The 17,123-nt window shown below is 40.7% G+C and overlaps 1 protein-coding gene across 5 annotated transcripts in view; it reads right to left on the minus strand.

Moving 5' to 3' along the window:
* Positions 1 to 17,123, minus strand: part of scube2 (signal peptide, CUB domain, EGF-like 2) — a 30,437-nt gene that overhangs the window by 4,303 nt on the left and 9,011 nt on the right. For 2 of the 5 annotated variants that reach the window (XM_058088437.1, XM_058088436.1), the window contains exons 8-21: positions 15,859 to 15,975; positions 15,616 to 15,738; positions 13,717 to 13,833; positions 13,401 to 13,523; positions 13,000 to 13,116; positions 10,947 to 11,036; positions 10,721 to 10,843; positions 9,491 to 9,658; positions 9,001 to 9,210; positions 3,957 to 4,127; positions 2,110 to 2,277; positions 646 to 807; positions 373 to 570; positions 86 to 238 (exon numbers count right to left, since the gene is read on the minus strand). In XM_058088437.1, the coding sequence (XP_057944420.1) occupies positions 86 to 238; positions 373 to 570; positions 646 to 807; positions 2,110 to 2,277; positions 3,957 to 4,127; positions 9,001 to 9,210; positions 9,491 to 9,658; positions 10,721 to 10,843; positions 10,947 to 11,036; positions 13,000 to 13,116; positions 13,401 to 13,523; positions 13,717 to 13,833; positions 15,616 to 15,738; positions 15,859 to 15,975 (2,040 nt within the window). The remainder of the gene's footprint in view (positions 1 to 85; positions 239 to 372; positions 571 to 645; positions 808 to 2,109; positions 2,278 to 3,956; positions 4,128 to 9,000; positions 9,211 to 9,490; positions 9,659 to 10,720; positions 10,844 to 10,946; positions 11,037 to 12,999; positions 13,117 to 13,400; positions 13,524 to 13,716; positions 13,834 to 15,615; positions 15,739 to 15,858; positions 15,976 to 17,123) is intronic. The other 3 variants (XM_058088438.1, XM_058088440.1, XM_058088439.1) reach the window with 3 other exon arrangements.

The following is a 17,123-nucleotide window of genomic DNA, read 5'->3' on the forward strand; positions in this document are numbered from 1 at the left end:
CAAGAAAAATTAGCATACATATAGACTAGACAACATAAAATTAATGGGACAAGAAATCATATTTTTTGTGTGTGTGTCTGCTTACCATCATATGTAACATAAGGAACCTGGAAGCCTTTCCCACTGTTCCCCTCATTGGATCGGAATTGGATCCACAACCTCTTGGAGCGGGAGGTGAAGGCGATGGGACGCTCGTAAGTCTGACATGTTTCGTAGGTGGTCACAGAGTTGGAAAGAGCTGTAAAATTAAAGCGGAAAATATAAGATAATATTAATTGATGAGTATTGAGATTGCAATCCGGTACATCACAGCAGACTATAATACTCTCAAAAGTTGAGAGTATGATGAACATATTGCTGATTGACACTCACAGCTTTTCCTCATGACTAAGTAATCTCCACACTCATCCTCAATTGGCAGGAAGATCTCAGGCACCACAATAAGAATCCTGCGCTTGGGCGGCGGGTTGATGGTCCAGGTGCACTCCACGTTGGCCGGATAATTCCCGGGATAATTGGGGGACTCAATGTAGCCGGTGAAATCGCCAAGCTCCCCTCCACACTGTCGGTCTGTGAAACAACACAGCTATAAACACAGCTTTGTCTAATGACTAATGACCAATGAGCAATGGTGTCCAAACATACTTTTGCACTGCATGATGTTTGTGGAGCCGTCAAAATCGGTGGTGGTGTTTCCAGGGCAGGCGACACAGTAGTTCTGACCAAACTCCACCTGAAACGTGCCCATGGGGCAGCGGATGCAGCGGTGTGTTGTCGTGTTGTAGTAATGGCCTGGAGAGCACTGAACTGCAAGGACAAAAACAAACGTTAAGTCACTGAAGACATCTAAATGTCCTCTTGTTTGAGTGAGTCCAAACACTAGAAGCTAGGCGGATAACTCTAGCTAGTGAGCTAGCGAGCTGTCGGCACTGACATCCAGGCAAAGTGTATAAACAAAGTCGAACGGCGACACATTTGATAAGGGAGTGATCAAACACGCTGGCAAACTGAATCCATGAGGTTTTCCAGACGAGTTTTGATTCTCATGGCAACACGAGACAAAGTGCGTCTAATTGTAGGCTCAATATGGGTGTGTCAATACGCTCATCGGGTTTTGTAATTGGTCGATATTGAGCAGTGAATAATTGATTAGAGCAGGGGTGGGCAAACTACGGCCCGGAGACCACATGCGGCCCACCAAGCGTTAGAATTCGGCCCGCCAGTTGCTTTGTAAGTATTTCAACTTTTAACATAGTACAAACTGGCAACATGAATTGCAAGTCAGATGTCCTATTTAGTAAAAAAAAAAAAAAAAATGTAAAATTAAATTACATAGTTTGATGTGGTCTGATGTTTAAAGTGCTTAAAGTGTTTAAAGTACAGATAAAATTAGACAAATAATTCAAGGAAAATTATAAGCATAAAATAGTGTGTGTGTGTGTTAAATATATGTTCTGGCTCCCCAGACGATTTTGTTAACTCAATGCGGCCCACGAGTCAAAATATTTAGATTAGAGCATCCCTAATTGAGCGCAACAATTTACACATTGATTTGGATTACCTTTAAAAGAATAGCTACCTAACATAAAACCTTGGTCCAGGTCGCTCTTGTAAAATAAATTTTTAATGTCAGTAAGTTTTTAACCTAGTTCAATAAAGGAGAGAATAATATAGCTTGATATAACCATGAACAGGAAGTGGACCCCAAAGAAATGTGGAATCTGAAGAGGTACAATTCCAAATTGAATCTATAATTTCTTTAATGTTGAGCTCAATTCACTCTCATGCATAAAATGTCAGCAGAACGCACCCGGTGTTACTTCAAAAAACACAGTGTGTGTTTTAATTTTGCTTCACTTATTCCAAAGAAGGCGCTGCCTCAACAAATGTTCTTAAGAAAAGAACACGAGAATATCAGAAGTGACTATAATGGGGAATGTTGTCAATGCTTTCAGGTTTTAAGGCGGTTCTTGTAGAATGAAATGATATGATTCATAAACAATAAAGGTTTAATGATGGCAACAGTAACAGTTTCATTATTTCCTATGGGATTATGTCCGACGTACCACCTATATACAACCCAACAAGAAAAAAGTAAGGCTTGCACACCTTTGGTCTCACACTCTTGAAACGTGATAGCTCCACTGCGCTTGGTGACCAAGTTACCCCCACAAAGGAAGCAGGTGGTGCGCCCCACTTCCGGCTGGTATGAGCCCAGCGGACACGGCAGGCATGGGGTGAAGCCATCATGGGAGTACTGACCCGGGGGGCACTGACCTGAGCACACACACACAAGACATGACTTAGCATCGTTTCTGTTGTAAGTGAGCTGTTGCAACATCATGTTTTATTGTCCAATCCCATCACACCTTTATCTGCTGGGTGACTAATACAAAGTAGGCGCCACTGGGAGTGTGCAGATAAATCTTCTTGTTTAGTCTGTCAGGCGGAGATGTGGATTTAAGCTATGGCATCATACCACATGCTTGGTGCGATAACGACAGGTGAGGAGACCAAAACATGGTGGCTTTGATTCGCTTCTGAAAGCCAGGACAAGTTCACATCTACAGTAAGCTTGGCTTTTTTGGTCTTAGATAAAGCAGAGTTATCAAGGCACCATCGCATCTTGTGTGGTTCCTTATCGTGAACAAGTTAGTTACAAGCAGCCTATTGTGTGGTGCCTGTTTTTTAATGTAAACTTAAATACCGTATACTGCTGCAAAATGTATTTGGGGGCTATTAACTGTACAAATTGTCTAACTATTTTTTGTTATTTTAATGTAGCACAAATAGAAAAAAGACTAAATATATTCATTTTTTATCATTATGACATATGTTTGTTTGCTGCGAGCTTCCCTCCTTCCATCCATTGTTTATACCACAAACTTATACTTGCAAACTTTTAATTACAAAAAATACATTTACCCCAAGAGGACAATTAAGATTAGGCCTGAAAGTAAATATTATTTTAATAATTAATTGATTATTTCAATTATTGATAAGTTTTTTAAAAACATCTTAATTTCTGCCTTGGAAATGGAAGATTCAAACTAAGCTAAGTGCACAAACACCAGGTTGCCACTTGTATATTCAATTAAAATAATGTTCCATAATAACAAATCCTTGTCAAAACACAAAATACAATCATAATCATTTTCTTAGTTGATTAATCTTTAGGGAGTAATGTGTTAGGTCACAGTTAGTGTTTGGGTCTACAACATATAAGAAGAAAAGCAAAATCCTTGTTTTCCAAAGTCAAAGCTGATAAGTGTGAATGAAATTTTTAAATATTCACATTTGAGAGCCTGAAATTGGGGACATTTACATATTTAAATAAAAAACAATTAAGTGATTAATTGGGTGATGATTAACTATTGATTAATTGATTTATTGTTGCAGCTCTACGTATAAATAAAATGAATAAATGAGGCTTGACCTTTCGATGAACTACTAATTTACTTCATTTAATAATTATACTTCACTATATTGTACTTTACATTGAACTTTACGATACTATACTTTAATACAGCTTAGACTGCACTTTTTTTATTTTACTTGATTTTGGTAATGGTTTCATTTCATTAGAATGTGCATCAGGTTACAATGGAATGCATCACATAATCAATTCACAGTTCCACATGTCCAAAAGGAGTAGGAAGAAGCAAAGCTTATTAAATCTTACCCCTCCATCTATTACTTTTAATCTGGAACTGTTACATTTGTTCAATTCCTGCCTTCTTGGTATGATTTTTTTGTGTTTTTTTTTACACATACACAAGTATACACAAGTATAAGGTGATGTAACCATATAATGACATAATGGTAACCATAATAACCATCAAAATAGGTTACTACTGTTCTTCTTCAGCAAATGTCACATACTGTAAATGTAATGCCAAAGTACCTACATTTTAAACAATCCATTTGAGACAGCCACTTCTTTTATTTATATTTACCTCCACACTCCGAGATGTTCCGAGCCCCGGACACTTTGGCGACCTCTCTTCCTTCAGGTCCAGGGCAGACCTCACAGGACATCTGTCCCTCTTCATCCTGATAGGAACCAGGTGGACACAGTACACACCTCCCCTGGTCGCCATCGTAGTATGTGCCAACATTGCAGCTTACTATTGGACAGGTGGGGGGTTGGGGGGTGGGGGGACATTGGCATTTATCACACCGGTGAAAAACCTGCAGGAGCACTCAATAAATAAAGGTTACATTGTTCCTGCAAGGCATTGCCATGCTTGTGTTTATTCCACAAGTCTGTGGAAGGTGAGTGTTTTGTCTATTGAGGACAAAACATGCACACTCCCTAGATAAAAATAGCCCTGTAATGTGGCATCTCTGTGATTACAGTATGTACCAAAGCTGCTGTATGAGAGTTGTTTCCTCACAAAACCAAAACAAAGAATTAGGAGACCCAAAGCTTAATGTTGTCTGCACTTGTAATTAACGGCCATTTAAAGACACAGATCAATGAGTGGCGTGTCATTAGGACGCCCCGCCACAAGACCCATGAGAGGGGGAGCCAGACAACAAATAAACCCCGGTTGCCCTGCGGCCACGCAAATCAAACGGGGCCTGACAACACTGCAGATTTACACCATAAACACAGCACTTCAAGTGTGTAACAAGAACATAAAATTAAAGCAAGCCAGACTTCATCAGCGGGAGTCAAACAGGACCTGGCACTCAACAAAGATGTCTTTGAATCATGCTGGGAATCTCGGAAGATTTCACAAAAGTACAGTATGATAATTGCAGATTATTTAAGAGAAAGTCATAATAAGTATTAAATGACGAAACCTTTATGAAACTAGGTAGACTTTTGCACCATGAGTGAAAGAGGAAATCACTTTTTAAATAATCTTATCCTAAGGAGTGTCCCACAGATAAAACTGCATGGATAACTACTACCCATTTGTACAGTATGCACACAATACATTTACAGACAGAATGCACAACATAAGGTACACCTGCACAAATCTAAATAATACAAAGCACTATCATCAACAATGCAATAGTGGAAAACTATTTCTAACATACTTTGGTTTATTTCTTTGAGTATTATTTGACACACCACTAAACAATACACAAATAAAACCACAACAACAAGCAGGGAATTGAATGAATCCCGTTCTGAGTCACAAAACTACTTGCAACTGTCATGTCTGCCTCATTCACTCAAATAGATTTCATATCTTACACAATTTAGTATTATTTCAGTACACTATTTGTACTGTCTCAAACATTCAGTCAGCATTACTTCTGTTATAGTAAAACCTAATTGGAATGATGGTCTTGAATTAATTATGGTCTAATTATGAGCCTAGTAAATAACATTCATTCATTCATTTTCTACCGCTTTTTCCTCACAAGGGTCGCGGGGGATGCTGGAGCCTATCCCAGCTGTCTATGGTACACCCTGGACTAGTCGAAAGCCAATCACAGGTCACATATAGACAAAGAACCATTCACACTCACATTCATACCTACGGACAATTTGGATTCGTCAATTAACCTAGCATGTTTTTTGGAATGTGGGAGGAAACCGGAGTACCCGGAGAAAACCCACGCATGCACAGGGAGAACATGCAAACTCCACACAGAGATGGCCTAGGGTGGAATTGAACCCTGGTCTCCTAGCTGTGAGGTCTGCGCGCTAACCACTAGACCGCCGTGCCGCCCAGTAAATAACATAATAATAACAAAAAAAAATCAAATTTTTTTCGTATTATTTGAAACAGTAAGAGATGTAGTTATGTTTTTCACTTTAAAAAAAATACAATCATGTAGAATAGGTTGCCATAACAACATGCTAAGGCTGTTTCATACACATTGCTGATCTAATTGCCACCTCTAATCTACTAGAGCAAAACCGACTAAGCTCAACATACGTCCTGCGTGATCTTACACATGAACACACCATGTCAAGGTATATGCATGCTCTCCTTCACATTAGGTAACAACAAGTGACGCAAGAAACCTCAACACATCCAGTAAACAACTGTCCAGGCCACATAAAAGTGTATAAATGTGCCGTTAAAAGCCTGTGCAAACCTACTGCCTCATGCATTGGTTTAGAAACCAGCCAGACAAAAGAGCGACGAGCCTCTCTCCACAGCTGCCTCTGACACCTCCTACCACTTGATGGAGAACGGCTGCTGTGCGTCGCCTAACTACTATTAATGCCGTCTTAAAAAGAAAAGAAAAAAGAAAAAAGAAAGAAAGCAAACACAAGCAAATCAAAGAGAGTGTTTCTCTCTTATCTCTTAAAGCTTAATTAAAGGGACGCTGGGTTCCTCCCATTCAGAACCCTGCCTGTAATTCATTTAGGAATGACTGTCTAATAGTCTTAAGAACTTGACTTGAGAAAAGAAATCAATGAAAGTCCGCTGTTAGGGCTCGAATAGGCTTCGGACGCTAAAAGTGGAAGGAATTCATTATGCGCGACTCAGCAAATTGTTCAATTTTGTGGCGAAAGAAAAGAAAATATAATTCTCTGAAGAGCGGTTTAATTTTTGGGAGGCCCATTGTTTACTCTGAAAGAGCATGAGGAGCCATCATAGCATTGTCCGCTAACAGCTTTTATTTGACAGAGGGAAGCAGTGAGAGAAGAGACAGAGTGAGAAGGAAAGAAAGGAAAAAAAACCTTGAAGCTTTTCAAATGCAAAGACCGCTTCTATAGAGTCCTCCAATTGATGGCCCCAAAGAGGTTTAAAAGACCTTTCACCTCTATTCAAGCCCTCAGTCTTTGCCTACTTGATGACATAGGAAAACACTCGGGTATCACAGTGGTAAGGAGCTGAACCCAATAAAAGGGGTCAGCTTTCTGAATCCCCCCATTCTGCTTGGCCCAATCGCTGCTCGCGCCCATCAAGCCCGGGCCCAAACAGCTGATGCTAATTGATTCCCATGGTGTGGCTGAAGTCAATTCTCTTTAGCAGTTTAGTGGCTGGGGGTCATGCAAAGTGGCCCCAGCTGGGGGGCACTTTGGATGCAGAAAGCGGGGTGCAAGGAGGGGGCGACACAAAACACTCAAACTGCCAGCTTGAATCAACAGTACTTCCTAAACGTTTTAAAACAAACATGGAAGAACTGCGCCTATTTTGTATTTAATAGCGAACCTTTTTTTTACATGCCAGTCATTCTAATGAAAAGTGAGAATGACTAAAGCAGACTAAAGAGAGAGAACCAGCCCATGAATACAAATGAAGGCGAGTGCACCGCAGAGCCAGCGGAAAGGAAGTGAAAAGCACGTTTCTGCAAATGCACTGGAGGCTGCGTTGTGGAGCTCCTCTCAGCCCCAAATGGGCTTTTCAATGGAGTGGGCAAACTGAAAAGGACCACACTGCAGAGCTAAGCCAGAGCTGGGGAGGTGGGGGGTGGAGGAGGGAAAAATATAGCTGCTTTAAAAAGCTGGAGGTTAAGAATGCCTTTCAGTCACCCCACCGCCATCTACTATCCACCACTACCACCTCTTTTCTCCCAAATGACATGTCTACATCCCTGCCATGGCCTGCCATGACTGCTTCATGTTGATATACAAGCATAGTTATGGAACTCACTGGAAGCTTAAGAAAACATCAGGCTTTATATCATGTACACTAAAACAAATATAATATATAGAACTAAATTTAAAACACTTATATGCTAGGACTACGTTAAAAAACAGTATGTGGAATCAAACTATGGAATGGATTGAGTAAGACCCTCAAACAATGCACAACGATGAGCCAATTCAAGAAACAATACAAGCAGTTGATGTTTGCTAAATACAAGGATGAAGAGTCTTGAACCAGTCATGATGTGCTATATATATCACTATATTGACACTTACTATGGTACCCATTATGTCATTGTATGGTCATATCACCTCGTACTTCGGTACGGGACATAAAAACAAAACAAAACAAAAAAAAAACTTAAACTATATTAGGAAAGCAGGAAGTGAACAAATGTAACAGTTACTGATTGTAAAAGTACCAGATGGAGGGGTAGGATTTAATAAGCTTTGCTTCTTCCTACTCCTTTTGGACATGTGGAACTGTGAACTGATTATGTGATGCATTCAATTGTAATCTGATACATTCATTCATTCATTCATTCATTTTCTACCGCTTTTCCTCATGAGGGTCGTGGGGGTGCTGGAGCCTATCCCAGCTGTCTTCGGGCGAGAGGCAGGGTACACCCTGGACTGGTCGCCAGCCAATCACAGGGCACATATAGACAAACAACCATTCACACTCACATTCATACCTATGGACAATTTGGAGTAGCCAATTAACCTAGCATGTTTTGTTTGGAATGTGGGAGGAAACCGGAGAAAACTCATGCATGCACGGGGAGAACATGCAAACTCCACACAGAGATGGCCGAGGGTGGAATTGAACCCTGGTCTCCTAGCTGTGAGGTCTGCGCGCTAACCACTCGACCACCTAATCATTTTGACCATTGTCAAGTTCCGTAACAACACAACAAATTACAGCCTCATGAAATTGTATCTCACCTCTCCCTATACACAAGAAGTATCAAAGCGCATCTAATAAATATGTTCCTAAATATGTTGAGAAGTGGACAAAACCTGAGAAGATGAATATAAACAGAAAAGTACGCTGGAGATATTTGAGTCAAAGAAGCAACAGACATATTTTGTAGGGTTTCATTAATTCAGGTGCTCTGGTGATGTTATATGTGTAGGTTGTTTCAGGTTGAGGTAGGAATGTGTCAAATGTGAGGTGTATGGGGGATATACATTAATGATTTTCATCAAGTGAAGTCATCCATTGATTTGTGGACTGATTTTGCGGAGTGAGATTTGAGCCACATGACTGCCAAGTGTTTACATTTAGAACCCATGCAAGAAGAATAAGTGAAAGACAAGTTAATGAATATCTGTCTATTTGAAACTCCTAACCACTAACTCTTTAGTGACTGAAGATGTCTGGAGACACGAGAGATTGCAGTTCTGATAAATAAAAAAAAAAGCAAACTCACCACACCTCCTGCCCACCAGCACCTGTCCTGTGGCACAGTGTCCAGGCGTTTCAGCAGCAGGTTGAGCTAAATTCTTCGCCAGCTCGTAGTCCGAGCCTGCAAAATGAAGGTGGAACTGTTCCCGGTTGATGGACTTCCTCAGCGTGCGGATGGTCTTCCTCAGCCTCTTCTCAGAGCGCCGTCGCACACAGTTGAGGTCACAGCTCTCTGCTGAGAGAAGAACTAGATACCACAACTGTCTCCAGGAAGGGGAGGAAAGGTGCCACCTTTGTGTGTGATACATGTGCACTGGTGTCTCGTAGGGTTTACATGCAAATATGGACATGCGTGTGGACAAACACCAGAATGACAGCCCACCACCATCACAGCACAGTCAAAACAGGAGATACTTTAACAGTTTGGGGTTGTGACAGACAGCAGCAAAAAGGAGGAGATGAAGAAGCAAAGGCTGCAGGCGGGCAGGCAGGCAGGCAGGCAGGCAGAGACCAACCTGTTACCTCCTCTAGGTTCACATCCAGCTCAAACTCGGCGGTGATGGACGAGCTGTCTTCGTCGGCTGCTTTCCTGCCATGGCGGCTGCGTCCTCGCTGCGCCGACGAGGTGCAACGCAAGCTCACGTAGCTGAACTGGACGTTTTCCGTGAAGAGGAACCTGCTGTCTGTGAACATTTGGAACATCAATTGCAAAACCATCACTCAATGGGATGGAAATAGAGATAGAATAGGATGTCATTGCTGCCATTATGTCGTAAAACTATGATAGATTTAGTACCGCACGGAAGCCCTCTACAAGATACAAAATATTCATACTTAATTTGATTTACGGCTGAGCTCCAAGTGGACCGTAAAGAATTCCTTTGCTAATTCCATTCCTGTCTGTCACTGGCAGACAAAGTGATGCACGGAGACAATCCAAACAAACCACATGACTTGGCCCACACATTTCTTTCACATTTGCATCTGGCTTGGGGGTTTGTTTTGAAGCAGCTATCATGTCTGCTTGATCTTCTGGAGATGATGGCTTACAAAATAGAACCGCTTCTTGGTGTAACCTACTTACAGTATATGAAGCATTGTTTCATGCCTTGGAGGTTTTGAAATGATTGGAGTACTTTTTGTATCTTTAAAATATCATTTATCATAATCATTTTCATTATGCAATATGTTATTCTGTGCAAAAGTGTTAGGTGTAAAAATTACAAAAAAAAACAATAACACAATCACATTTTTAAATGTCAAAATAATATTGAAAAGTACTGTCAAATATAATAATCATCATTATTAGTGTTATTATTATTACTATACACTGTTTCAGTCAACCTATATCCCTATATAGGCTCCATTCCATTTATTCACTTATTCTTTGTTACTGAATAAGATCCCATCTATCCATTTTCTGTAGGTGTGCTGGAGCCTATCCCAGCCGTCTTCGGGCGAGAGGCGGGGTACACCCTGGACTGGTCACCAGCCAATCACAGGGCACATATAGACAAACAACCATTCACACTCACATTCATACCTATGGACAATTTGGAGTCACCAATAAGATATCTAAATAAATTCTATTCACATCAGTTATACACGTTTAGCCTTTTTATTCCTTATTAGGAAACTGATAACCTACTTAGACTTTTAATATGAGTGAGGTGTATCTAGTTAAATAAAAGGTATAATAAAAAACAACAATTGGGGAGGTTGTTGGGTTGTTGCAAGCTGTATACCTGAGCGTGCCGAGTTCAAGCCCTCTTTGAGTCGCTCCTGACTTCTTTTTAAGTTACACTTTGTCGTCCCCGACTTGAACGTTGCTGTGGTCTTAATACGAGGAACACCGGACATCTCTGAACCTGCGCAGTAAACAAGATGCTGTCATTTTGATCCACATAAACATCCAGTGAAAACATTGGTGACGAGAATCGCCATTTGAATCAGAGATTGTTTTGTACTTGCCCAAGCAATGTGAGCCACTGTTGTTCTTTTGTGTGTCAGCCAAGCAAGGTAGAGGCATTCCACAGGTCACGGTGTAGGAATCCTCCGTACCTAAAAAACACACACAAGAGGCCGCGACACGCCGACCGCCACACAAAAAAGTTAGGGCCACAAAAGCAAACAAGCAGCATGTAGGAACACGACACATCTCTCTGTGAAGACTATTTGAACAACAGCGTACTGACTAATTGTGTTGCTGTTTGTATATTTTAATCATGTTCAAGACTGGGCAGGCTGTTTTGTAAGTACACTGCATCTTGACGTCACATTGTCTCATTATAATGTAGCAGACTAATGGTGTTTACAATCATTTCCAAGCACACAGTCACCACAATAGCTGCAATTGAAAAACTATGAACACTAATAATTCGGATACAGCTCTTCATCAATTAATCAGTGAAACAGCACATCATTGTTCCCTCTACATTTTAATTATTCATCTTTTGGACGATGTTGTATGAATGGTTTGTGGAAAGTCTTCTTTTATTCCCAGTATACAAAGCAAAAACAAATGTTCTTCTACATAAAAAAGACACTCCAACATCGTGCAGGAAGTCTCCCCAGAAGAGTGGAAGCTCTTATAGCTGGAAAAAGGATGGAGCAACTCCTTATTTCTTTCATTTCCAATTGCTGTTGGTGTAATAGCCACTTGTAGCAATGATTTTGTCAATATAGTGTTGAATATTATGTTAGAGTGAGGTTTCGCTGAGTTAAATTAGTTAATATGTCAGCAGAGACAGATTTAATGTGTGGAGGTTGTAAATGATGAATCCTTTTGAATGGTTGTCAATGTTAAAAACATGCAAGAAGTGTCTGACAAGTTGTTCACAGTTCAGTAAAAAAAGTAGGAGAAATGTCAGAACACGAGAAAGTAGAATACAATACAGCGGAGCTTTGGTTAGTGTCATTAATCTATTCCAGAAGGTCGGACTCTAACTGAAACGTGCTCTAACCAAGACGTTTTTTCCTCTAAGGAGCAATGCGAATCCTTAATGTCAGCACATAGAAAAGTAGAATACAATATAGCGGTGTCTTGGTTAGCATCATTAATGTATTCCAGAAGGTCCGACTCTAACTGAAACATACTCTAACCAAGACATTTTTTTCCTCTAAGAAACAATGCAAATCCCTAATGTCAGAACACAGAAAATTAGAACACACTACAGCGGAGTCTTGGTTAGCATCATTAATGTATTCCAGAAGGTCCGACTGTAACTGAAACATGCTCTAACCAAAACATTTTTTCCTCTAAGAAACAATGCAAATCCTTAATGTCGGAACCTAGAAAAGTAGAATACAATACAGCAAAGTCTTGGTTAGCATCATTAATGTATTCCAGAAGGTCTGACTCTAACTGAAACATGCTCTAACCAAGACATTTTTTGCCTCTAAGAAACAATGCAAATCTCTAATGTCAGAACACAGAAAAGTAGAATACAATACAGCAATGTCTTGGTTTGCATCATTAATATTCCAGGAGGTCCGACTCTAACTGAAACATGCTCTAACCAAGACATTTTTTTCCTCTAAGAAATAATGCAAATCCCTAATGTCAGAAGAAGGAAAATTAAAATACACCACAGCGCAGTCTTGATTAGCATTATTTATGTATTCCAGACGGTCCAACTCTAACTGAAACATGCTCTAACCGAGACATTTTTTTCCTCTTAGAAATAATGCAAATCCCATGAATCTGTTGCAGACACCAAAACATGTTAACACAAAGCGTAGAAAGCAACACCAAATGCATACAAATACATATAAATGATGAATGAAAGGAACAAATGAATAACTAACTGTTTTAGTTAGCAAAGAACTACACAGTCAACTGCTGATGTTGTCATAGGTGACGGTTGGACTCATGCAGTGTATTAATAACACGACAAGTCGCGTATATTACGCTAACCGAGGTTCCACGGTATTGTGGACAATGTTTGGGGAGTAATGTCCATCCTTATCGTAGCAGGATAGGTCAGAGAGATTCCATTGTATGGGTAGACTTGATCCAACTCACCGCTGCTGATGTGAACTTGGGACTGGCACGTCAGGAAGCAGCGGTCGCCTCCCTCCTGCTTGCTACAGTTCAATGTAGGCTTAGACGTGGGTTTCGAAGCCGGGAAACCCTCTGCCTCTAGATAGAAACCACAATAAAACTCCAAGGTAAAAAGAGGAACACGTTGAGCAGGAGCAAAGGAGGAAGAGGAATATTATATTTGATGAGCCAGAAGTGCGATGCTCTGATTATTTAACAAGTGCACACAAGAAACCGAGTGAGTGAGCATACATGAGAAAAGAGAACAGAATTCAAAGTATCTCCTGTTTTTATCCCACACCAAAATGTTATATATCCTTCACAGTTGGAAAAAAAAAAAAAAAAACAGGGCAACTTATCATGCAGAGGAGGCATTGACTTACCAATACAGTCCTTTTTGTTCCAGTGGAGCTTGTGGCCGGGGTTGCAGAAGCATTCAAATCCACCCTGGGTGTTCTCACAACCCTGCTCACAACCGCCATTGTTCATGCTACATTCATTTATATCTGACAAAGAAGAGAGAAAGTCTTGTATTCGACACAGCTCTCGGTTATAACCACAGTATTAAACATACATGACAGTGTCCTCAAAGCATATCTTTATGCTATAGCTTTTAATGGATGTCATTACAGTGCACAGGTGTACATACATAAGCTATGTGTGTGTATGTGCAGCCTCCTAAACCCGGCCCGCTCTCACCTCCACAGTGGGCCAGTCCGTACATGGTGTACCCTTTGTTGCACAGACATTGAAAGCTACCGGGGGAGTTCACGCACGTGTGATCACACGTCCGCTCAAAGAAGCACTCGTCTATATCTGTAATCAAAATCAAGCACATGAGATAATAGCAGGGAATCGGGAGGGATTTCCCACCCAAAACATACACACACACACAGGTGCATTTGATCCCGATGCCGCCCGCAAAGCGGCGTGACATGCAGGGTGTGCTGCATCGAGGGAAGAAAGTGTTGGCCTGTAATGTTTGACAGTAATTATAGATGAGTAGAAAGTAGTGAAGTTTCTCGGAGAAGCTGTAAATTTAAGTTCAGTCATTACACACAACATAATACACATGATATACTGCTGAGATTTATATGGTTCCATAAGGTCTGCATCCTAATACATTCATTAATTCATTTTCTACCACTTTTTCCTCATGAGGGTCGCAGGGGGGTGCTGGAGATCCCAGCTGTCTTCGGGCGAGAGGCGGGTACACCCTGGACTGGTCGCCAGCCAATCACAGGGCACATATAGACAAACAACCATTCACACTCACATTCATACCTATGGACAATTTGGAGTCACCAATTAACCTAGCATGTTTTTGGAATGTGGGAGGAAACCGGAGTACACGGAGAAAACCCACGCATGCACGGGGAGAACATGCAAACTCCACACAGAGATGGCCGAGGGTGGAATTGAACCCTGGTTTCCTAGCTGTGAGGTCTGCGCGCTAACCACTAGACCGCCGTGGCGCCCCCTAATACAACAATGAATACAATTTCCAATATCGTTAAGGGTCACAGGAGTTGGAGCCTATACTAGCTGACTTTGGGTGAACGGTAGGGTAAAACGTGGACTGGTCGCCAGCCAATCACAGGGCACATATAGACAAACAACTATTCACACTCACATTTATACCTATGGACAATTTGGAGTCACCAATTAACCTAGCATGGTTTTGGAATGTGGGAGGAAACCGGAGAACCCGGAGAAAACCGACATACGCACAGGGAAGAACATGCAAACTCCATACAGAGATTCCCAAAACAGAGGGTTCAAACCCAGATCTTCCTGACTGTGCGGCCCCAGTGACATAAGCATATAAATGATAAATTTCATTTTTATCATAAGCTATTTCAAATGGTGGAGTCCTGTCCAAATTAAATATGTGTATCATAACGTTGCCTACAAAAAATAAGACGTTTCCCAAACATGTTGCATACAAAAATGTATAGAATATAATAAATACATCATATAATATGCCTCTAAAGGTGCACAAAACTTTCTGTGTTTATGTGTAACATCACATGTATGCTGTTAATGTTGTCACATTAAGAGTGGTTCACTTGTTTTTAAATGTAGCTCTAGCCGCCACTGCTGTTTGTGTATTTTAGTGTATTTTTTTAATATGTTTTTGTATGTATTTGTTTGTGTATTTATTTTAGTAAAGTAAACAAAAAGTAGGGCTGATGAGCACCTTCCAGCCCAGGCTCACCGTCACCCCTTTAAGATGCATCGGAACTGCAAGTATGACATTTTTGTTTATTTGATTGTCCGAAAAATAATGACGCATCCCTACAAGATTTATAATATATGTTTCTGCAACATTATATTACAAACTGTCAGGCGCCATGATCCGGCTCAGTGTGCACTCAAAGCGTAGGCGAGGATTGTGACGTCACGCTCATGGCGACCTCAGTTTAGGGTTCTGCCATGTACTTGCAAATTCAGGCATTTTTACATAAAAAAAAATGAAAAAATATTTTGAATCATACATAAAACACATTTATAACATACATTTTTTCCCAATCATTTTCCCGTGTCTGAATAACAATGTCTATGGAGGAAAGCAGTGTGGTGCAGATCGTAGGGTACCTTGACATGACCGCTCATCAGTCAGCAGCTTGAAGCCTTTCCTGCAGTTGCACTCGAAGCTGCCGATGGTGTTCCTGCAGAAGTGATCGCAGCCGCCGTTTTGAAGCTCACACTCGTCGATGTCTGTAGAGATGATCACAGGTTCTCAACATGACATACTAGACAGCATGGAGTACAGATGCAGGAAGTATTCATAATTGGTTGGGATGTTCTCACTGTGGAGGCTGTGGATGGCAATCTGACCTTTGCATGTTTTTGCATCCGGCTGCAGCGTGAAGCCAACGGGGCAGCTGCAGCGCACGCCCGTAGATGTGTCTTTACATGTGCAGTCACACCCCCCATTGTTGACTGCACAGGTCTCTGCAATGACAGCCCATAAGGCAAACGTATATTCTATAAAAGATGAAAGACCCATTTAAAAATATACAAAACATGTTCAATGAAAAGTGAAAGGAGATTAAAATAATACGGGTAATATAATCCAAATATAAAGAACGTGCACACACATTTACTAGGTACACCTGCACATTCTAATATCATCAAACACAATAACGGTATGGCCTTTTCAAATAGTTAGAAAGGCGTGGCTGTAGACTGTCACAATGTAGCCCATGTATTTTCTAATCATAAAATGTGTTCAACAAAACTACTAGGATTTAATAACACAACACAATTTAATTTGTGAGGAAAAATGTCATAAATTAAGATCTGACACTAAATTTCAACAAAACAAATAATTTCTGTAGGATTCCTTATTTATAAAGTGGTAGAGTATTTTAAAAAATGTTTTAAAACCGTTTACAACCTCCTAAATATGCCCTTCAGGATCATTAGACATGACTAGACATGAACTAACACCCCTATAGTTAACTTTACACTTGTAACACCCAATATAGTAGACCATTCAAGCCATAAGTACAACCTGTGCTCATGTGTGTCGCTATTAATGTGTTCCCTGGGGAGCAGAGTGAGTGGCGGACAGGAAGTGACATGTTGAGAGTTGAGTTTCATCTTGCCGTGGGTTACGGCGGCAACAGTAACCATGAGAGTAAGGCAAAAAATGTTTTGAGTAAACAATTTATTGCAAAAAAACACACTAAACTGAAATAAGCTGAGAAAAAGTTGAAGAACTCCTACAATAGAAATAAAATGTTAAAAAAATGACTCAGTAATGAATTGTCTTATTCATCATCATTCATCACTAAATTGGTTCGGGCATGCTTGATGCCCGGGTTTCCAGGAGTCTAGTGGGAATGTCGCTACAGGTGAAGATGACTTCACGGAGAGCTTCCACTGTCTCAAACTGTAATAATCAAGTAATAGTCCCTTGGCCGAGTGGTTTGCACATAGGCCACACAGTCAGGAGTTTGATTCTCCGCTTGGCATCTCTGTGTGGAGTTTACTCCCACATTCAAAATGGTTAATTGACGACTCCAAATTGTCCATACGTATGAATGTGAGTGTGAATGGTTGTTTGTCTATATGTGCCCTGTGATTGGCTGGCGACC

Source organism: Doryrhamphus excisus, chromosome 12 (genome assembly GCF_030265055.1).
Source record: "Doryrhamphus excisus isolate RoL2022-K1 chromosome 12, RoL_Dexc_1.0, whole genome shotgun sequence".
Taxonomy (NCBI): Eukaryota; Metazoa; Chordata; class Actinopteri; order Syngnathiformes; family Syngnathidae; genus Doryrhamphus; species Doryrhamphus excisus.